This window comes from Chelonia mydas, chromosome 7, assembly GCF_015237465.2.
Source record: "Chelonia mydas isolate rCheMyd1 chromosome 7, rCheMyd1.pri.v2, whole genome shotgun sequence".
Classification (NCBI taxonomy): Eukaryota; Metazoa; Chordata; order Testudines; family Cheloniidae; genus Chelonia; species Chelonia mydas.
Genome location: NC_057853.1, coordinates 17791673 through 17814836, shown reverse-complemented (window position 1 = coordinate 17814836; position 23164 = coordinate 17791673). Strand labels below are relative to the sequence as shown.

The following is a 23164-nucleotide window of genomic DNA, read 5'->3' as shown; positions in this document are numbered from 1 at the left end:
TCATGGTTTTATTGACTTTACTGGTGCAGCATTAGCTTTTACCTTGTACAGATTATTTTTAGAAGTACTAAATAGTGGAGCTTCTATAAGTTTCAATGTGATAGAACGCAACTTCTGTCAGGTCAATTCAGTGTTTTAATAGGAGATGTTGTGGCAAATGTATCTTTGGTTCAACTCCATTGAAATAATTTGACCAAGTATGAATTTGGCTTGTTGTTTTAGTCAGCTGGGCGGGGGGTGGGGGGGAGCAGGGGTGTGGCGTGACATGTACATACTAAACTGGATTTAACCAGCTAGGAGAATGCTCTATCTGTTTTCTGAGCTGCTTGACATATCCGAGACTCAGACTAGGACCCCGGTCTACAGGTAGTGCCTGTACAAAACAACAGTGAATCCAGCTACCAGGCAAGATCTAGCTAGTTTAGACTTTCCTCCAAATGGTACATATATTAGATGGAGTTGCTGTGGAGAAGGAAAGGTAAGACACAGCAAAGGCAAGAATTCCCACTCCCTCCTTTCTCAGTCATTGTGGACAATGAAAGTATCCCCCTGTCACTCAAAGCTATAATCTGGATGTTAACTTTGACCTGGCCCTCTCTCTAGAGCCTCACATCCAGGAAATATCTAAATCTTTCTACTTCTTCCTAAATGACACCTATAAGATCTGGCCTTTTGTCTGACAATTAAACTCCCATCCAGGTCATCGTCCTCTTACGCCTTGACAATTGCAACTTCTTCCTCCTCTCCAACCTTCACAAATTCCACCTTACTCCATTTCCATCCATCCTGAATGCTGCTGCAAGATTCTCTACCATCTCTTTATGATGTGTTTGCACAGTATCTATCCCAATGGGGTTTGATCCATGATTGGGGCCTCAAAGCATCTCTTTATTCCAGATAATAAATAATAAAAAGGAGGAGCTAAAGATAATTGCATTGGATGGTGTAAAAGTGTGGCACCATAACGTCAGCAGGTGTCAGAATCCATAGGAAGATGCTAATTGAGCCATGCTGACTCACTGTTGCGAAGTGCAGCTTGTTGCCTCCACCCTGGTGAGGAGTGGGGAGGGGAGAGTAGCCTTCTGATCAGGAGGAGTTAGAATCTGGGGGCTGAGAAGTTCTCAGGAAGGAACAGTAGTTTAGTCCCAGGAGAAGTGCTGTGGCTGGAATTTATGTTGTATTACTTGGAATTACCTTGGGCTAGACCTGTAAAGGGGACTTAGGCTTAGCATTGCAACACCTAAGTTCAGGTCTACCCAGTGGAATTCTCAGGCCCAAGTTAGGCGCCCAGGCTCCCTTCACAATGCACAGGTAGAATTAGGCGCCTAAGAAAGAGATTCACAGAAGCCAGCCAGCTAGCAAGCTGAGCAGGTTGCTGCCTAAGCTAGACAGTAGAAAATTCCAAGGAGAAGGCCATGGCCTATACCCTGATCCTCAAGGGGAATTAAGCATCCAACTCCAGGCTCTAATGCTCACTATTATTTTTTGTTTCTTCATCTTCCTTTTCCTCTTAAAGACTTTTCTCTTCCTCCAGATTAATTACTTTCCTTTCTTGCCCTTTCCTCAGTGGCTTGTTATCAGGATCAAATTGGCATGACAACTTGCAGATTTTTTTTGAGTTTTTTTTGGCTTGTAGTGTTTACAGGTCTCTTGTGAAATTGATAGGGATCAATGAAATCCTCATCACTTTAGTATCTGAGCTCGCAGTTTGTTTTTAATCTCCTTTCTCTGAAGCATCGGGGACGGCCACGGCTGGAGATGGGACATTGGACAGGGAGGACTAGGCCTCTGAGGCGACACCGAGCATTCTCTCTCTCTAGTACTTGGCTGGTTGGTTCTTGCTCATGTGTTCAGGGTCTAACTGATTGCCATCTATGGGGTGGAGAAGGAATTTTCCCCCAGGTCAGACTGGCCTTCCTCTGCAGCGTGTGAGTGTGGATCATTTCGCTGCCATTGCTGTTGCCTTGGGCACTGGTGCACCATGGTCCCTCCTGTTCTCTGGCTGTGGCACATATAGTCTAGTCTCCTATCATATTTCGTATAATTTCAGTTTAATGTGTGGGTGCTGGGTGGGGGTGGTAGCAAGGTCAGACTAGATGATCTGGCGGTCCCTTCTAGCCTTAAATTCTGTGGCTCTAAAAGTCATCAGTGATCTCCAGCTGCTTCTCCTCCGGCAAAATTATGGACAAACTAATGGTCTTGTAGCATGTTCTGAAGACTATGCTGTTGCTCGTGCTTACCATTGTAGTGCTAGTCTTGCAATATTTGGCATTTTTCTTGAAGCCTCTGCTGCCGTAATCATCAGATTATGTGTAGATCTCCATTTTTTTTTTAAAGCAAGTTTCTGGCCCTTGTGTTTGTGAAGAAAAGATTGAAAACATGAACCTTAGAGGCAAATAAAAAGCTGCCCAAACTTATTTTTTAAAATAAAATCTTGTGATACTTGTCATCAGATGTTCAGCTGCGTGTGTGTTCTCCTTGTGTGCTGTCCCAGCTCTGCGCAGATAGCTGGCACAGCAGATCTTGAGCGAACTGCCCAATGATCACAAAATCCGTTAAGGTGCGGAGGCGTTTGGTCAGGTATATTGTCAGCAAAGCACGGTCCTAGCTCCCCGGATCCGTGTCTACAGTTACACAAGCACATGTATGCCCGTGACAGTCAGGGGCGGGACTTTCCACTGCCCTCGTGGCTGGACAAGGACGCTCCCTCTGAGATACATCTTTACACACCAATACAAACAAGTTACGTATCGCCCTCTGACGTATCAGGGTGCCACCCACTGCCTTGTACCTGTAGGTTCGATCAAAACATCTCTATTCATCATGCTGTCATCCCGACCTTATCCTTAAGATGGGTCAGCGTGTTCTTGTTATCATTGGGGAATGTGTTTATCGGGGTGTTCTGGTACCACCCTTCTGCAATATGCTTGCGTGAGTGTTTTGTGCCTCGCACCTCTAAGGGATATGTGTTTTTGCAATATCAGCCCTGTGCTCCGTGCCAAATTCTGTGAGCAGGGCCTGCCTCTTGCTCACAACCTGACTTTGCTTTATATCAGCAAAGTTTCGACCACTTTAGTTCAGGCCTCTGCTACAAGGGCTTATGTGTCAGGCGCTCTTCCTACTACAATAGTTATGCCAGGCTCAGGCTTTGGACGGGGGTGGTGGTGTCTGGCGGGATTTCCGAGCGCTTGGGACGACTATAGTGGAGCCTGGTGATGGATTCACGAGAGGGCCAGCGGTGGGATCCCAGCAGACGTCCCTGTGGATGCAAGGGGAGCGTCCCGTTGCCCCTGCTGACCCCTGTGATTTAAACTGGCTGTGTCTCTGTGAGAGGGAGGCTGAGGCGCTGTACCGAAGAAGGAATCCCCCTTCTCCCTCAATCGCCGGCCCCACCCAGGTCGGGCCCCGCCACAGCCCTGCTGGGGGAGCAGAGCGCAGCCGCAGCACGAACTACATCTCCCAGCAACCTCCGGGGCGGGGGGCCGGAAGTCTGCGCGCGCGCGCGCGGGCGCGCCGGTTGCTGTGCCGGCAGCCGAGCGCGGGTGATTTGGGGCCGGCGGCGGGCGGGTCGGGAGCGGGCCCTACCTGTGGCGGGCACCATGGCGCTGGCCGAGCCGCGCTGGCCGGAGAACCTCTCCCTGCTGAAAGTAAGTGGGAGGGAGGCTCCTCGGGGCTTCAGTCCCGGCGCTGCGCTGGGGGAGCTCGCTGGAGCCGCGGATCCCAGCTGTGTGGGCTGGGACCGAGCCCCTGCACTCCCCCCTCCTCCCCCCCTCCCCGACAACGGGGGGTAGAGGGACAGTGAGGGCGGGGGGAGGCCTGAGGCCTGCCCAGTGAGAGCGGGGGGAGGCCTGGGGGAAAGGCACTCGGGGCGGGGGGGCGCCCGTTGATGCTTATTGGGGGTAGTAATAGACTTATGGTCCAAAGAGCCTTATAAGTCAGAGTGGAGTCCTTAAAATCCTTAAGGAAGAGAGTGGTTCTCCAGAGCTGGCCAAGTGTCAGGGCTGGCATTTTGATTCATGGGGGGCTCCCAAGAGTGACCTTGGGGATACCTGAAGTATCAGAGGATTGTAGCTGGCCTTAGAGTGGAATTTACCGTTCCCACCCCCCAAAAATTTTTAGATGGCAGAGAAGGCCCTTTGCTTTCAACAAGACCCATGTCCCTGTTTTTCCGAGGGAGGGAGCTGGATGGGGAGAGTTTGTTAGGAGGAATATCAGATAATATTGAATTACTAGTAAAGCTCCCATGTGGGAAGGGTCTTCTGCAAGAACTGCCTTTCCCTTCCCCCTTTTCACCCTTGAGCTCTAGAAGACTGGTGCCAAAGATTAAATATACACACTGGAACTGATTTTGGAAGCTGTTCTATGTTCAGTTTGTTTATTGAATTTGTGTTCAGCAAGCCAAATAGCTATGTGACCGTTTGCATTTGTGTTTACATTTAGTGTAACAGCTCTTGATGTAAAGCAACTGTTAAACTCATCCCCAAGAGATGTGAGGGATTTTTGGTTTTCATCTATGGGGTTTAGGAAACTGCTGGACAAGAATTTCTGAGATTGAAAGCATGTAGATATTTCTTATATCATACATATAGTCAGACGAAGAGCTCTTGAAGGGTGTCTTCAAATGACATTAACTGTATTTTTCCCATTTCAGGCAGTGGATGATTTGTTGCGTTGTGGGATATGCTTTGATTACTTCGATATTGCAATGATCATACCACAGTGTTCACATACCTGTAAGTACAGGAGTATTTTTATGGGTCTGTGTATGTATCCCTTGCTAGTGCCTGACTCTCATTCCATCCTTCTATTAGATCTTAGGGTATGTCTATACAGCAGCGTAAGCCCAGGCTCGAGCCTAACCCCCTCTTGCATCCACACGAATTGTGTTAACCTAGGGTTTGAACCTACAGTCTCAGGACCCTGCAGGGCTGGAGGGTCCAGGCCCGTGTTAAGCTGACACCTAGATAATGGCATAGAGAGTACACTTATAAAGTTTGTGGCTAATAGCAAGCTTTGAAGGGGTTGCAAGAGCTTTGAAGGATAGGATTAAAATTCAAAATGATCTGGACAAGCTGGAGAAATGGTCTGAAGAAAATAGGATGAAATTCAATAAGGACAAATGCAAAGTTCTCCACTTAGGAAGGAACTATCAATTGGACACATACAAAATGGGAAATGACTGCCTAGGAAGGAGTATTGTGGAAAGGGATTTGGGGGTCATAGTGGATCGCAAGCTAAATGTGAGTCAACAGAGTAATACTGTTGCAAAAAAAGCAAACATCATTTTGGGATGTATTAGCAGGAGGGTTGTAAGCAAGACACAAGTAGTAATTCTTCCGCTCTACTTCGTGCTGATTAGGCCTCAACTGTGTATTGTGTCCAGTTCTGGGCACCGCATTTTAGGAAAGATGTGTACAAATTGGAGAAAGTCCAGAGATGAGCAACAAAAATGATAACAGTCTAGAAAAATGACCTACGAGGGAAGATTGGAAAAAAAGAATTGCATTAGTTTAGTCTGGAGAGGAGAAACTGTAGGGTGATATAACAGTTTTCAAGTACATAATAGGTTGTTAAAAGGAGGAGGGAGGTAAATTGTTGTCTTTAACCTTTGAGGATAGGACAAGAAGCAATGGGCTTAAATTGCAGCAAGGGCGGTTTAGGTTGGACATTAGGAAAAACTTCCTAACTGTCAGGGTGGTTAAGCACTGGAATAAATTGCCTATAGAGGTTGTGGAATCTCTGTCTTTGGAGATTTTTAAGGGTCAGTTAGACAAACACCCGTCAGGAATGGTCTAGAAGATAATACGTAGTCCTGTTTTGAGTGTAGGGGGCTGGACTAGAAGACCTCTTGAGGTCCCTTCCAGGTCTATGATTCTAGGATCTGAGCCTTGTCACTTTCCTGTTTACATGTGGCCCCGGTTTGACTTGGGTCCCAGAAGTTCTCTGGATGTATCCCAGAGTTCATTGGGGCAACTTCCTTAGTCTTCTCTATGCGGACAGTCTGTGATGCAGTCTATTGGACTGTATTGCAAATGGAAGCCACACTTCCCTTTGCAAAGGGCAGCAGCTCAGATAAGCTTTAACCTGTTGTTTCCTGAACGCTGGTCTGCAAGCACACTATCAGAGAGCCTGCAGGGTTTTTAGGGGAGACTGATCAGAAGAAGCTTTTCGCAAAGAGAGCTGGTCAGCCAGATTTTAGTGCACGCTGCCCAGGTGCCCCTGCACACGCAGCCTCAGGGAGGGCAGGAGAGGCCAGAGAGCAGAGTGTGGACCAAGTGGCTGCCCTGCAGGAAGAGGGAGCATCAGAGCTCCTGGCTCAGCTAGGCTGGGGGAGGGGATGACCCCACAACACCGTGGCCACACCTCCTTCTTGCAGGGCAGCTGCTTGGTCCCTGCTCTACTCTCTGATCCACTCCTGCCCTCCCTGGGGCTGTGTGGGCAGGGGCATCTGGGCAGCGCACACTGTCAGGGCGGCAAGTGGTAGAAGTCTGTAAATCTGCTTTATATTCAGGGCTGCAGATATCCGTGGACCATGTTTGCGGATCTGATGCGGATAAAGATTTTCTATCTGTGCAGGGCTCTAGCGAGGGGAGCCAGCACCAAAACCTCCTCATAGCCTCCTGTGGCAGTGACTCTGGCTACTCCTCAGAGCTTGCCCAGAGCAGAGAGCAAAGCTGACAGGTGAGAGGTGGCTCCCAGCTGCCAGGATGTTGGGGGTTATCTTTCCCCTGGCTGCACTGATCCAGGACCTCTGCAACTCTGCCTCCATTCAGGGCAGCCTCTTTGTCCCATTCTGCCCTTTGTCCCTTGCTTCTGGGGCTCCCCTGCCCTTCCTGGGGCTGCGTGTGCAGAGATGCCTGGGCAGCATGCACTGTGAGGGCAGTGAATGGGAGCCAGTCCCAAAACTTCACCACATGCTGCCGGGGACCCCTTATCCCTGCCTTCAGCAATATAGCAGGGATAACGGATTCCCAGGGTGTGTGCACTGGAGTATGCTGCACCCCAAGACCTGGGGTTGCACTTCACTGCTTCACAGCTTACACACCACACACAGCGTGGCTGCTGCGGTTTTTCTTCTGAAACCTACACTTTGTCAACCTTCAGAACAAACAGACAACAATAAATAAATAACCAACCAAACAAAAACACCTTCATTGAACATCCTATTTTAAAAATTAAGAATCACAAAGTTTCATTTTAATAGTTTCTCAGCCCTGGACAGGGATGTCCTAATTATCCTCAGAACAGGTGCCCATGGGGATTTTTCTGCTAGTGTTACTCAGCCTAGAGGTGGAGAGCCCCATTCTCAAACTAGATGGTAGTTCAGTATAAAGCCTTTTCAAACTACCTACCAAAGGAGCTCATTGTGCAGTTTGTGCTACTGAAGGGACTCAGGTGCCCATAAGGAGCACCATCAGAGTTAGGAAACAGGGTGGGCAGTAGAGCTTTCTCACTTTGCAACACGTTCATAGGGCTAGAGCATCAATGCTGGTTTGCGGGGGAGCAGAGGCACTAGGCACTCTGGGACAGGGTTACTTTGACTCAGGTCTGTGCACTGCAGTGTGGACGCCAGAGTTATAGGTTCGAGCATGGGTCAGAAAATCCTTAACCTAGGGTTAAAATGCAGTATAAACATGCAAGCCCAGCGTTCTCTGACACAGTTTAGCTGACTTGAGTCCCACTAACCCTGGGCTTACATTGCTGGTTAGACATGCCCTTAGTGTTTGTGTGCATATAGGTGAACCTTTTTACTTCTTTTGCTTTTTACGACAAGCTTATGCCTACTGTCCTGTGACTAACATTCTAGGTTAGTAAAGGTCATATAAAAGACTTGGACTCAGCGATTACAATGAGCAGTTACAGAACTTGATTCTGTAGCCATGCTCTGTACAGGAGTTCTATTCACTTGAATTAACAGGAGTTCTACATGTGGAGTGACTGCAGAATTGGGCCCTATGTGAGTGAACCCCTTGTGTGGTACATCAACAGATGGAGGCTAAAGTTATGCAGATTCCTTTCCTACCACCCCTCTTTGGCCTTATAGAATTTATTGCCTAGAGCTGTATTAAATTTTCCATGCATCTCTCCACTCTGTCCCAGGGCATACATGGACAACAGTAGCATAACTTAGGTTGACTTACAGCTTTAGTGTAGACTAGCCCTTAGGAAGGTATATTGCAGAAGCAGTTTGACGTAGGTGTGCTTGTGACTGTTGGAGACAGAGAGGTGCAGGAAATTTAATTGGAATGATAAGAAAGTGCATGCTAAAATTATCTTTAATAATTGTTTGTTATTGCTTGATGTGTTCTTCCAGCTGTTATTAGACAGCTGAATGCCCAAAGCAATCTGTGAATAACTTGGGATGCAGAGTGTGTTGCTTCTGACAGACTTTTCCTTAAAAATAGAGTTGTTCCAAGAGGAAATGCAATTATAATATTATTGGAAAGTTTAATCAACTCTACTTAGGTGTAATGAAAGCCATATCCATGAGTTAAAACTAGGACAGAACATTTACTTGAAGTAGACTAGTAGGGAATAAAAACCTATCAGCAGAGAACTTAATCAAATCTATTAATTTACAGAACAGTAACACAGAGCACTCATATGCTTATGGAGCTTTACATTCTCAAAGCACTTAAAAACACTCCTGTGAGGGAAGTCTTATCTCCATTTTACTGAATGGAGAAATTGAGGCAGAGAAGCGAAGTGCCTTGCCCATATCCACTCACTGAGTCATTGTCAGAATTGGGATTGGAACTTAGGAATTCCTAGGCCCTTCTTACTCCGTTAGTCCGAAGAAGCCCTTCTGGAAGGCTCAATTGTGCAAGATGCTGAGCATCCTCAACTCCCACTGAAGTAAACTTTCAACTTTGGTTGAGGGCACTAAGCACATTGCAGGATCAAGCCCTTACCCCCTTTAATCATTTCTTAGCAGGAGGATAAAAATAATGGCTAATTGAAAAAAGAAAAGGAATACTTGTGGCACCTTAGAGACTAACCAATTTATTTGAGCATGAGCTTTCGTGAGCTGTAGCTGAGCTGTGAGCTCACGAAAGCTCATGCTCAAATAAATTGGTTAGTCTCTAAGGTTCCACAAGTACTCCTTTTCTTTTTGCGAATACAGACTAACACGGCTGCTACTCTGAAACCTGGCTAATTGAAGGCTCTCTTAAGTTAATGGGAGTTACTGAATTGACTTCAGCGAGCTTTGGACAAGGTCCTAAAAGATAGGAGCATGCAACCTGTGTTAAATCTTCCCCATGATTTTACTCCATATATTGGATGGGAGTTGAATTTTGTGGTTCTAGGAAGTGTAGTTATTTCAAACTTGAAGGTTAGCTCAGTAAACCTTGCTATTTTAACAATAGTAGTTGATGTTGCTTTGGGGTATATTTGCTAAATATTTTTTTTTAAATGGACACACAGACTGAGATCAAATGCTGAAATATGTTGGTAGAGGTTCCATTAAAATAGAATAGTATTCTTTATTGAATGTTTCTGTTTTTATGTATGACTATAATTACTTTAGTTCACATTTTGCTAGGTTTTTTTAAAAAAATAATATAGTTACTCAACAATGTGTGTTCATCTTAGCTTAGTGCACTCTGATTATATGGTATGTAACTTGTTTTTTTCAGATTGTTCCCTTTGTATACGAAAATTTCTGTCTTACAAAACTCAGTGTCCAACATGTTGTATGGTAAGTGTTTTTGTTTGGTTTTCTTTTTTTTTATATATTGTTTTGGGCAAATCTTCAGTATTAAGACCTTTTCATCTTTGGATCTAATCAAATATGTCATTTTAAGATATAAAGAACTGCTTCTTATAGTGTTCACCTCTGCTGGTATTTTCAAACGTGAGGTCCTCAAGTTGAGCACCTAAAATCCATATCTAGGCAGCTACCATAAATAAGTGTCATGATTTTTTTCAGAGGTGCTGAATATTAATTGAAGTCATTTCAATCTTTGGCACCTAAATCAGTGGTCTAATACAGATTTAGGCACTCGTAGGCACCTGAATTCCCCAAAGGGACAATTAATTTTCATCAACCTTTGATCATTCCATGGTGCACATTACTGGTCTTTTAAAGAGACACTGTTAGGTTGAATTTGATCCAGAATTTAGGATTAGTGAAAATAAGCTTTTATAGAAACTATAGCCAATAGAAATGGCTTTTGATTGATTCTTCCTTCCCCCCCCTCCCATATTTGAAATTGAGAAGTACATGTTATTTGGGGGTGGCTGGTGATGGAATGTTTAAATGCAAAAATCACTTCTGAGTATACTCAGTGAGAGCATTTTCTAACATTTACAGTTCTGATTAAGTAAGTCCTGTCGATGCTGCTGCGACACTTTGCATAGTGGAGATTAAGTGTACTCCTATGTGTCTATTGTGTAGAATACGTAGTTTAATATATTTGCTACTCATATTGTAAAATGTGTTCCGTACAACACATCAGATATGTAGTGCAGCTCTTCTGGGATGGGAGATGGCAGTATACTATACAGCAGAGGGGTGATTGATGTTGGCCATGGATACTGGAGTAAATCCCTTCTCTTCTGAAAAACGCTGTGAGGACCAGCAATACCACTGCAGTACAGGCAGGACTGACTTATTAAGATCGTATCTGAAAGACTTTCACTTAATAAAGTTCATGGAAGACCATTCATCTTTGGCTTTAAGCCAGTTGGGTTTTACTGGATGTTTTTAAATGGTAGGCTGCTTAAACACAACAAACAATGTTTCAAAAGTACTGGCAAAATATAGGTGATTTTCCTTGCATATTCCTAAAGCATAAGTCTGTTCAAGGCCAGAATTCAGAAAGGTCTATTTGTAATATATTATCAGTTTTTTGACGTTTAAAAAAGAGCAGACTTCTCGGTATATATTTCTGGACTGCACATTTTATATCCATCCTTCTACCTTCTTAAAAATTGATATGAGTAAGAGCAAAGGAAGCTCTGGAATGGTAACACAGGAGAAAAATTAAAATAGAGAGGAAGGTTCTTTTAAAAGAATATGTATGCAGAAAACTACCCAATAATCTGTATCTTTTATTCCACCATTATTCAGACTATGACATTGTCCTTTGTTTACTCCTTCTTGCTTAATGTTTGCATCTCATTCTTAGGAGCCTACTTTTGTCTTCCAAAATGATTGGAGCTAGGGTACAATAAAGCATTGTTGGAAACTAGTGTTAATGGGGTTGGTCTTAAAACAAAGTATTGTTTTTTATCTATACTTCTGGATATTACCGAACATTTTCAAGACTCACTTATTTCAGGGTCTTAGATGGTTTTCAGTAGAAGATATTTGTACTTCATTTTTATGGAACTTTTTTGACATAACAATTTTGAGAGGTAATGGTTTTATGGGTGGTGTCTGAAACACACATCTGAGAAGTAAATTATGTTTGCTTGAACGCTGTCTTTTTACTTCTGTTCTTTTGTAGGCAGTCACGGAACCTGACCTGAAAAATAACCGGATATTAGATGAGCTGGTAAAAAACTTTAATTCTGCAAGGTACAACAGAATTTTACAAATATTATGCATGTTTCCATGATTAGAAATATAGATATCACTTGACTCCTTTAGTTCAGATTGCACGCCATAGTGTGTGTAGTTTGAGTTAGAAACCCAGGCCCATGTGTCCTAATGCAACCAAAGAGAATAAACTACTGAAAATTTTCACATCCGTATCTCATATAGTAGAGGAATTGATTAATGAGCGTATGTGGGCAGATTCATGTTTACTTTGTAACCTAAATGCCACAAGGATGGACTAATTTTAGGAAAAAAGGGCCTGATTGTAAAGTGCATTTTGCATACTTAATTATAGATGAAGTCAATGGAATCTTATATGGGCAGAAGATGTCTCTAATGGTTTATTACAGGTTTTTATAAGGAACCCATCATTGTGATAGCTGTGCACATAATCTGGTTTTAAAAAAAAAAAAACGTCGGGAGGAAGGGGTGTTTAGCTCGTCCATTTTTACAAATTATGTAGCTTCATTCTGTTCAGCCAAATAGACCAGCTTTGTCATTCTGACTTGAGGCAGATGGCCATTTTGAGAACTTGTTCGCCGTTTATGAAGAAATACTGGAAAAAATCACACTCCTGGGCTGTGTGATAATCTTTATGAAAGATACTAGGTGCTGGAATGTGTTTACATTGTAGTGCACCAATACAAATAAATTAATATAAATAGAGATACATTTACTTCTACCTTTTTGTACCTGTTTTCTTTGCACTTCTATTGCCTGATCCAGTGTCTACTGAAGTCTATGGGAGCCTTTGCATGGATTTCAGTAGGCTTTGGACCTGGCCCTTCGTACTTTGTAGTGGTGCCCTCTATACAAGTAAGTAAGATAGTTGGTAGCAGTGTTACAGCTGCTTTATGGTGCTTCAGAGATGTTTGTAATTAATTTTATACTCAAGTTTACTCTGACCTGTGACCTCCCTCCTAGTCAGGTTTGCTTGAAGCCGATAGCAGTACTGTAATTACTGGAAGTCAGAACTGATAATTGTATCCTCCACATATTGCAATGGACAATAACAAATTGAGTGTTGGGTATGCCTGGAATTTCTGTTAAATAGTGAGACCTGCAAACAGACATACTCTGTAGCATGTACTATACTAGAAAAGCTCCTCTGTTTATATAAATGAATGATCTTTAGCTGAAAATGACTGGAAGAAAGTCATAACTGCAGTAGAAATACTAAAATAGATATGTTGTGTGCTAGAGTTACAGTATAAAGTTTGTTAGTGTGATGCTAAAATGATAATTATCTATAAAATTGTAAACATGACACAAGCCTATGAAAATCTGAGAGTGAAGTCCATTTTCCTATTGGATGCTGTACTAGTCTTTAACTACTAAGGTAAGTTCAGTGGAATAAACAGAATATTATTTCAGATTCTTTTGGAAACGTTAATAAATGAGTTAATCCTTTTCAATTGCATTATAAATCATGAACCTCAGGCTTTTCCTAACAGCTAGTGATCTGCTAAATGAAAGAGGAGAAAGCCAAAGCCATAAATAACTGTGCAATACTGAGATTCCTTACAACCAGCCATTAACAAAGAAAATGTAATAGAGAACCTGGCAGTGAGGCAGAGCAGGTTCTGGAAAATTTCCTGTAACTCACTAGTCCTGCTGCTGTTGCCAGCCAGCGTAGTCTGCCACCTTGGAAGGCCTTTAAGCTCCTGTTGCTACTGATTTCCCATAAGACCCTTCAGAGTCATAAACTCATGTTAGGAGCCAGCGTACAGGGACAAAGGGAAAAGCAGTGTCAGAGTGCACAAGGTACTTCCTCTGTGAAAGAGATGTTGCCAAATTTATTTTAGGGTTATAGTGACTATTGTTTTATTAAAAGGTGCTGATGAAAGTTGGACAACTTCTTTGCTAGTTGTGAGAATGAACTGTGTTAGCATTGATCTGCTTGTCTTCCAATTCCTAAATGTAATTTCTTTAGTGGGTGATTCATGCTTATTTGCCTGAATGGTTCCACTGAACTTCTGACCTCCCTGTACAGCGTAAACTGTTCTTTTAAATACATTACTAACTCATATATAGGAGGCATTAAGCCTCTTGTTACTTTTTTTACCTCAACAAAACAGGTTAACTTTATTAATAGGCTAATATACATATACCCATTTCCTTCTAAGATCAGGGCAATTGCCCTGGGGAAAGGGATTGAATACTGAGATTCGTACAGGGCAGTACTCTGATGGGTTTTCTCTGTAATAGTAATGCTTTTCTTAAATGTAAGGAGTTAATTTTGGACATGGAGATTTATATCATTGCTATGTTTCTTAAAGAAATGAGGACACAAAGGTGAACCACAGAATGGAGAAATGTTACAGTGATACAGATTCAAAAGGGCATGTATTCCAATCTAGAAAATCCTAAAACCTGGAACTAGCTCAGAAAAGTCACTTTCATAGGTGAAAGGCAACTGTAAAAAAAAAAAAAAAAAAAAAAAAAAAATATTTTGGAGAAGACTTGAGTGATGTTGCTGATATTCTATGGAAGCAGTTGCGTTTCTGAACAGAAACAGAGTCCTTTTGTAGCAGAGATGATATAATGGAAACTACGAGAGAGGTATTTGTTAGATGCCTGAGACAATAATGGAAGGAAAGAAAGGTCTAACATGCCAAGAGAAGAGCGAGATGTACTGGGAAGACCTAGATTGCCACATCCTATGGCAGCAGCTGCTTTACTTACTTACTGGTCTTAATGAAGTTCCAGCTTGCATTAGGGATGCCTATGAAGGGCACACACAGACCTCACTGAATTTAAATTTTATTTCTTTCACTCATTCTTATGGGAGAATTTGTTATCCAGAGATGAATTGGAAAGTCCACTCGTAGAGTTAGTGACATTATTCTGGCACAGTGAGGGTGGGAAAAGAGAAAATGCACCTTTGCGACAGTATTGTATTACAAATACCCATAATTGAAAGAAGAGTATTTGAACCATATTTTTTAGCCGTGGATTTAAAAAAAAACCAAAAAAAAAAAAAAACCCCAAAAACTTGTCTGGGTGAAAATTTTTTTTTATTTTTAACTGAGCTCACACTATAATTTTGTAAAAGAAAAAGGGAGTTAAATCATGTAATTTCAATCCGGCTTCAGATTTTTGATTTAAAAGGGCTCATAGAAAAGTACTAGTTTTGTGTAGAAATTAAAAAAAAAAAAAAAAATCCCCAAATTTCCCGTGAAAATTTTTCTTTTTTATGACCCACTGAAAACCATTTTTTCCCCCAAAAATCAGAAAATATTTTTGGTTTCAAGGTTTTCATAGGAAACAAAATAGAAAGTTTCAACAATAATGAACATTTTCAGCAAAATTTTCTTTTTGGTTGAAAAAATGTTTTGACAAAAATATTTTGACAGTTCTGATGATTATTTACTCAGAAGATAATTCTCACTTGAACTTAAGGGGCAGAAGAAATGTAAAGTTGTCCAAGGAGCCTAAAATCTGAATTTTTCTAGTTAGTTAATAGATTGCAGGAATATTGTGCCTTCGCTTGGATGTTGTTGTCTTCCTTATTTCCTGCTTTGCTCTTGGTTCGCCTTAGGGATTTATTTTGTAGCCCTGAATAGTGGGAACAGCGAAAGAAGCACAAGTTGTTGTAGAATTTACCACAGTGTCGGTGCATTTGGCTGTGTGAGATTTCTTGTGCTAACAAAAGGGAAATGGAGAGACTGATTAAAGGAGTAAGATAGTGAGTGATTGTTTTTGTTCTTTGCTCCTCTTTTTAATTATGCTTCGTTATGGGAAGCAAACGTGGCTATAGGCCATTTTTTTTTTTTTTTAAAGCTGACCCTCTGCCTGAAAGTTAATGAGGAGTTTGACTTCATAAATGATGGCAGGATATGTTGTTCATTTCATGTGTCTGTCTTGCGAAAGGTCCATGGATGCAATTAGGTTTAATTGAATTTTTTAAAAAAGATTTTAAATTGAACAATTCCAATATTTTAGCTTGCACTTTCTCTCTAGTGACAAATGGATTTTTTTTTATTAGGATTTAATTTTTCAGGGAACAAGCAGTGCTGGCTTGGATCCATTATTATATTGAATCTTAAACCTTAATTTCTTTTGACTGCTTTGATGAATCAATATAAATCTTACAGTTCACAGTGGTTTAATAGTCTTCCCCCTTGTGACTTGAAATTTCTCAACATAGAGCTGGATCAATAGACCTAAAACAATAGTGTCCTTCACTAACCTGGGAAGCATGTAAAACAGCCTTGAAAAAAATGTTTCACAGAGGGGAAAGGAGTACTTGTAGTGCATCAATACTATTCCTTACTGACCTTTGTGGTTACTGTGAATTCCCAAAATCACTTTCTAATATGAATATTTTTCTGTGATGACTGTCAGGTTGCAGGAAGTGTCTTGAGGCATAGAATAGAATATGCGTCATAAAATATTTTAAATTGGAAATTGGTGAAATTGGAAAGGTGACCTCAAATGCATTGCATTAGTGCAATTACTGAATTTTGAGCCAATGTTATATTTGGAAGATTATGTAAGGGCTTGTTTACATGGTGCATTAGTCCACGCCAGAGAGATTCTAGTGTGAAACAGGATTATATCCGTGTGCACTAGAGAACTTTAAGGTGTGCCAGCAGGGTCTACGTGGGCCAATTAGTGTCATATTGGTGCACAGTAGAATTTCCACCCCTCCAGTGCAGATTAGTGCACTGTGTAGACAAGCCCTCGGTAATACCTCTGTTTGCAAGTCTCTGCAGTGTAATTGCATCAGATTTATTAAAGGGAAAAGTGTATTGTTTCCATTTTCCCAATTTTAATGAATAATTAGTGCTCTGTCTTCTTTCTATTGTGTGTGCACAGAAGGACAGCTATAGTTGACTATTCCTAAGCTCTTTTCTAAAACCCGTTTTGAGACTCTTGTAATTTTCCAATTCACCTTTTTAAGCTGAAGTTTTCCAGCGTTATTTATTTATTTTATTTTTGAAAGTATGTGCAGAAATATTTAGCTGTTTACTGAGTACAAGAAGTGTGAGGGTGGGAAAATATGCCAGGCCCATTTTGTACTCACTCGTGTGGTGCTAAGACTTCCTGGGATATATCCCATGATTTGTAGAGCCTCAGGAAGCTGAATGCTCTATGAACTCTTCCTAGTGAATTATGGGAGAACTTGTCTGTCTTTTCTGGGCACACAGAGTAGAAAGGGGTATCGTAGAAAGGTATTGGAGGACTAGCAGCACTGAGGTGATTGAGTTTATACTACAGAGTGGCCATGTTAGCAGCTGACAAGTTGTGCTCGCTCGAGTTCTAGCCTATGCCCCTGTGTGGGCCAGCCAATTCAAGCGAAAAGCACCACAGTAATGAGTTAAGGGGTTTTGTGTGTGGATGGGGCTGAATTAAGGGTAACACTGGACTTATAACTCAAGTTAACGTGGCAATGAAGACAAGCCCTTACTGTGTTTCGGCTAGATAGTGGCTAAAAGGAGAGTAGCCTTCCTTCGTGGAAATACAATTGCTAGAAAGCAGAGGAACATCTGGTCTGAGATACACTGCAATAACTACTGGTAATTGATTTTGGACACCTAATGAGTGTTTGGAGGCAATAGGGAAACAAAGAGGGGTGAGAGTGTTTCCCCAAACACCTCCATGTGTGGGTAGACTGCTGAAGGAGCCTAAGTGCTATGATCAGGCCATAGAAAAGCCTAGCTGGAGAGAGCTTTTTGTGTGAGATGATGATGGGCTGTAATGGCTTGGTGAAAGATGCAGTGTTCCTACTGTGTAGAACTGTGATTGTTTCTCTCACCCCCATGTTTAGTAAGCGCAAAGGATGGTTATTCACCCTTGGTGTGTGGAAAGGGATGTGCATATAGCTGTAAGGGGCTGGGGACTGATTGGCTCTGTCCTGATGTATAAAGAGCAGTGTCGTTAAGCTGTGCACATGTTTAGTGCTAGCTGTGGACAGGGCAGTTCATCAGAAAGGAAAGAAAATGGGAGCCTTGGAGGCCTTCTGAATGAGGTATGAGAACCATATGGCAAATTTCAGAGTAGCAACCGTGTTAGTCTGTATCCGCAAAAAGAACAGGAGTACTTATACATATGGCAAAGCAATTGTGGCTCCTCAGGGCAGTGGTGTTCTTAAGCCAAAAATCTGTTTTTTAGCAGGGAGTCTTGCTTAATTATAATGTGGTGTTCTTGTGTATGATACTTGCCAAAAAAAGCTCTCAGCTGATGTTTGCAAGAACAGAAACCACCTCATTTGCTTCAAAACTACCAGTCTCCTCTATGTTGCTCTCAGGCATGCAAGAGAATGAACACATCACTGGGATACACAGTTTACATTTACATATACATATTTTTGAGACTGGGCTTACAATTCTGTAAGTAATCTCTTAATCAGCTGTATGTGATCCTGAAATCACATGCAGGAGCTGGGAGACTGCTTGTGAGGTTACTGCAGTTGCAAAAACAAAAGTATCTGCAGTAGCTAGTCATTTATAGCCTGACATGGCAGTTCCTTTGCAGCCAAAGGTGACTCCAGTAGGAATATTGCCTGCATGTGGACTGTGCGCATCCAGGTCTTACGGCCCCATTTTGTAATACACAGGGCTGGTTTCTGTCCTGCAGTGGCTTGTGCAAGACATTCTTTCCCTTTTCTACTCCTCCCTCCTGTCCTCTCAGAAAACCTCTCTCAAGTGCCTGACTTTCAAAAGTGCCAAGCACCTGCAGCTTATATTGATTTCAGTTAGAGCCCAGGTGCTCAGCATTTTTAATCCTTAAATAAATAAATATTTTGTGTGCCACAAAATGGCAATATTTCTCTTAAACAAGCCTTTACGAAAGAAAAATGCTAACGTTGCAAGCACATTTTGATCAATGCTGAGTAAGAGCGTATGCTCTAAGGTCAAAAGCGTACATGGGTGTGGAAAGGAATAACCAAAATAATTTTCAACAGTCTTAGGCCCTGATCCTGCAAATTATGTTTGCGATTATCTCCAAGCCCATGTGTGTTTGCAGGATGGGGAACCTAATAAGGATGATGTGGACCTCTGAATGTTTGTGAACTGCCCACTGTGTGTAGTGACTCCTGCCCCACCAGGTGGATGTAGAGGGCTCTGAATTGGTATAGTTCCACAGCACAGGTGTATGGGAAGGATTCTGAGGGCTTGTCTTCATTAGCACACTACATCTGGTGAAGATGCGCTATGTCGATGGGAGAGTGCTCTCCTGTCAACATAATTACTCCATCTCAGCGAGAGGCGGAAGCTATGTCAGCAGGAGAGCGTCTCCGCTGACATAGAGCGGTGTAGACACCACTTTAAGTCAGTGTAACTTACGTCACACAGGGGGGTGGTTTTTCACGCTTCTGAGAGGCATAAGTTACACTGACTTAAGCAGTAGTGTAGACAAGCCCTAAGAAGCTGCTTTGGGTGGGGGGTCTTTTTGGGGACTGCATCCCATAGAACTGTGTTCCACATGATCCCCCTGCAACTGACTGGAGGAGAGGGAGTTTTGGGGGGAGGGGCAGGCTACATGCCAATTCACTGGACATTTTTTGGAGCAAGGGAGTGCCCCCCTTTGGGGGCAGTTGCAGCCCTGAGGCTATTGTTGTAGCTGAAAAACAGCCTTTCCCCAGCCTTCTTGGATTTCACCAGCTCACAGCGTGGTTATTTGGGCCATGCTCTGACAACATTTACCACTCTTTGAATGGGGCATGAAAGTGAATTGTGGATCTTGGAGGGTAGAATGGACTGCTGTTGATGCTGCCCATATGTGTTAACAGTGCTGAGCTGCATCACTGGCAGTAAGAACAATGGTTTCCAAACTAATCAGAAATATAAACTTGGGCTGATGTGGTTAAAAAAAGCTCATCTGCCAGAATTTGTCTTCACTACAACATTTAGCTCAAGTTAGTACTGTAAAGTTACTTCACTTGAGCTCATCTAGGTGTATATGCCAATTTACAGACAAAAGAGAAATTCACTGCCCTAAAGAGTTTACAATCTAAATTAGACATAACACAGGAAGATGGCAATAAACAAAAAGTAGGAGGGATGCAGATGTGAGGGTTAAAACAGTGAAAGGTTGTGAGATGTTGATTATTTACAGATCTTGTTGGCTCCTCTTTATACCTTTAAAACTAAACAGCATACACATTCTCAAACTGTTTCCCAGTTATGAGGGTGTAACCTTTCAGATAGGATAATATGCTGCTGTTTTAAAATTATAAAACATTTCATAGATAATTTAGCTGAAGGTATAAGTAATTCTTAATCTATAGTTATATACACTTTGCATTATGTTTGCAGTTCCAAATGTGCAATCTTACTGCATCAAACCAGTACTTACCACTTGAATACATTTCTAGGTGAAATTTACAAATCTGGGTGTGACAGAAGGTGAGTTATATGGTAGCCTTGTCTCTGGCCTTTCTGCCTTCTGGATATGGAGGGACAAACGGAACTGCAGTATAATCCTAGTTGTCAAAACCACTTAGAGCAACAATTGTCAGAACCACTAGGGATAATTTGAAGTTGGGATAACTGGGATTCAATAGATGGGAAGAGAAGGTGGTGGCAGTTAATAATACAGCTTCAAGTAGTGTTGGTTCAGGTAAATGGGGCTATATTGTATTTACAACCAAACATACTAGTGACTTTTCATTAGATTTTGGCATTGTGTTGGGGATGTTTGGTTTATCACACACACAATATAGCCACTAGATGTCACCACACAGCTAAATGTAGCTGTGGTATGTTGTCAAAAACCATTCGACTCAGAAAATCCCATTGTGTGACTTTTTTGTCTCCTTTCTCGAATTTAGTAATAGTATTTTGATTCTCCCACAAAATAAAAAGCAGACTGACCTGATCCATTTGTGTTTTGGTAGACGAGTTAAAATACAGTAGTCACAGTATGGATGTCTGAATTGTGAAGGTGTTAAAGTTCTTTCTATTGTGTGTAGTCCAAAGTTTGGTTACTGATGTCTTCAGAAAGTCTGTTTTCAGTCTTGATTATCTAACTCAACATGAGTGAGAATATACTTGATTGTTGTTCACAGTTCAGTTTGGGTAATTGATTTTGAGAGAGAGAATCTTGCAAGTTAATTTTGAAGGATACATTTTTTTATCCCATATGATTTGTGGAGTGGTGTTAGTCAGTAGAGCAAAAGAGTTTGTACAAGCTTCTGTTTCTGTCTTAAGAAAATATGTGGTTCTCTTAGGCAGGTTTTATAGTTAACATAGAATGATTAACCCATTTTATTTATAGAGAAACTAGGTTTACTTTTTAGAAGCCCCGCCTCAATCGTTGTCCCTGGCATTGATGCCTACTTTATACCAGAACATATTTTTAGTATGAGAACTGGAGTTACAAAAACTGCATACAGGATAGTTGTCTGTACATTAGTATCTCTTTTATTTATATTTATGTAGGATCATGGAGCTATTGTTCTAGCCACTGTACACTGAGATACAAGATGATTCCTTCCCAGAAGAGTTTGTAATGTTACTAAGATGACACACTACAAGCTGTAGGCAGGTATAATGATCTTTCCCTGGAAAGATATTTTACTCTTTTCCTAATATTTATCAGTCTAAAGTTTGGTGAGTAGGTAAGCTGATCAGAAGAATGAATTTAATTCAGAATCTGTCAACCATGGACTGGTCCCTCTCCAAGCTTAAAGAAATATAATTCTGTCCCAATTATTTTTTTAAATAGTAAACCACATTGTTTTATTGAGGGAATGTGACATCTATAACATGAGCTGAATACATGAGACCATAAGCTGAAAAGATAAGAGAGATAGATTCAGCTCTGTCGTGTAAGAAAACCGAGTTATGGGCCACTAGGTAATCTTTTAGATATTTCACCAATAAGAACATATTAGAAGTTTTTTATCATCAGCAATAACATGTGAGAGCTGATGTGTTACAAAGCCAAATGATTATCTTTTCTGATCTGTTTTATGTTATCAGAACTGTGCATAGTTCAGTTTGCTGCAGTGGAGGGAATGGTACCTGCTTGATTTCTGTATAAAAGAACAATTTGAAAAGACTGTTTGCTGACTGTGAATACCTGATTTTGAAGATATGTACATTTTATGTGACAGTAAGACAAACACCTTGCCCTGACCACATTCTCTCTCTCTCTCTCTCCCCCTGTTCTGCTCATCCCCTCCCCCAAAATTATGCAATTGGCAAGACACACTGATGCAACCCTTGTTAGAAGTGAATTGTGCCTAAATATTTATGAATAATAGGTGTTTAATTTTTTTGCATCTTTGATGTAGGATGCAGCAGTCCACCATGTGACAAATCTTCTAAAATTTCATCATATTAATCTTAATTTGAAGATTTCTGTACAATGATCTGCACTTGTGTCATAAATATAAAGGGAAGGCTAACCACCTTTAAATCCCTCCTGGCCAGAGGCAAAACCCTTTCATCTGTAAAGGGTTAAGAAGCTAAGATAACCTCGCTGGCACCTGACCAAAATGACCAGTGAGGAGACAAGATACTTTCAAAGCTGGAGGGGAGGGTGGGGGGGACAAAGGGTCCTCTCTGTCTGTGTGATGCTTTTGCCGGGACCAGAGCAGGAATGCAGGTCAGAACTCCTGTAAAGAGTTAGTAAGCAATCTAGTTAGATATGCATTGGATTCTGTTTTGTTTAAATGGCTGATAAAATAAGTTGTGCTGAATGGAATGTATATTCCTGTTTTTGTATCTTTTTGTAAGTTAAGGTTTTGCCTAGAGGGATTCTCTCTGTTTTGAATCTGATTACCCTGTAAGGTATTTACCATCCTGATTTTACAGAGATGATTCTTTTACTTTTTCTTTAATTAAAATTCTTCTTTTAAGAACCAGATTGCTTTTTCATTGTTCTTAAGATCCAAGGATTTGGGTCTGTGTTCACCTGTACAAATTGGTGAGGATTTTTATCAAGTGTTCCCCAGGAAAGGGGTGTAGGGCTTGGGGGGATTTTTGGGGGAAAGACGTTTCCAAGTGGGCTCTTTTCCTGTTCTTTGTGTAACACTTTGTTGGTAGCAGCTTTTAACCTAAGCTGGTAAGAATAAGCTTAGGGGGTCTTTCATGCAGATCCCCACATCTGTACCCTAGAGTTCAGAGTGGGGAAGGAACCTTGACAACTTGTCTTGTCCTGTTCTCCCATATATGAATTATAATGTTCTTTTGTTGATGGTTAAGGCTTTAAACGGATATACTGTCTCATAGTTTTCTGATCTTTTAGGATGAAATTAACCCCCCATGTAAGCTTCTAACAGGGAGCATAAGTGAGTCATAAAGACACTCTGCATGAGATGAATTTCACTCTTTATGTTCTGAACCAGCTAGCTCTTATTTTTCCTGAATTTAGTCCTGTGACAATAGTAGCTAGAGTTTTCTGTAATTGCACGTCTGTCATGGAATAACAACCCTTTCACCAATAGAAACTTACAGTCCACATCTGTTTTGAGAGCAGACATCAAAGCATTTGTTGTTGCCGCCACACTTAATTGCTCTTGACTCTCTCTCTTGTTTGTTCTGTAGAAGTTCCCTTTGCCATGCTACTATTATAAATGTCAATTTGCAAGTGTAAGGTTGATTTTTGTAATGCAGAAAAATCAGGATAAGAGCTCTGGGTTCTCTGTGTGTGTCTTAAATAGCT

At 41.6% G+C, this 23164-nt stretch overlaps 1 protein-coding gene across 12 annotated transcripts in view; it reads left to right on the top strand.

The window, feature by feature from the left end:
- The first annotated feature begins 3458 nt into the window (after positions 1–3458).
- The window catches only part of RAD18 (RAD18 E3 ubiquitin protein ligase), a 119930-nt gene continuing 100224 nt past the window's right edge, over positions 3459–23164 (top strand). For 9 of the 12 annotated variants that reach the window (XR_005226079.2, XM_043550881.1, XM_037903702.2 and 6 more), the window contains exons 1-4: positions 3491–3647; positions 4652–4733; positions 9639–9700; positions 11454–11524. Coding sequence is in view for 11 of the 12 variants with exons in the window: in XM_043550881.1 (XP_043406816.1) it covers positions 3600–3647; positions 4652–4733; positions 9639–9700; positions 11454–11524 (263 nt within the window). In the remaining variant the exon portion in view is untranslated. Of the gene's footprint in view, positions 3648–4651; positions 4734–9638; positions 9701–11453; positions 11525–23164 lie in introns of all 12 variants that reach the window. The other 3 variants (XM_043550880.1, XM_037903696.2, XM_037903695.2) reach the window with 3 other exon arrangements.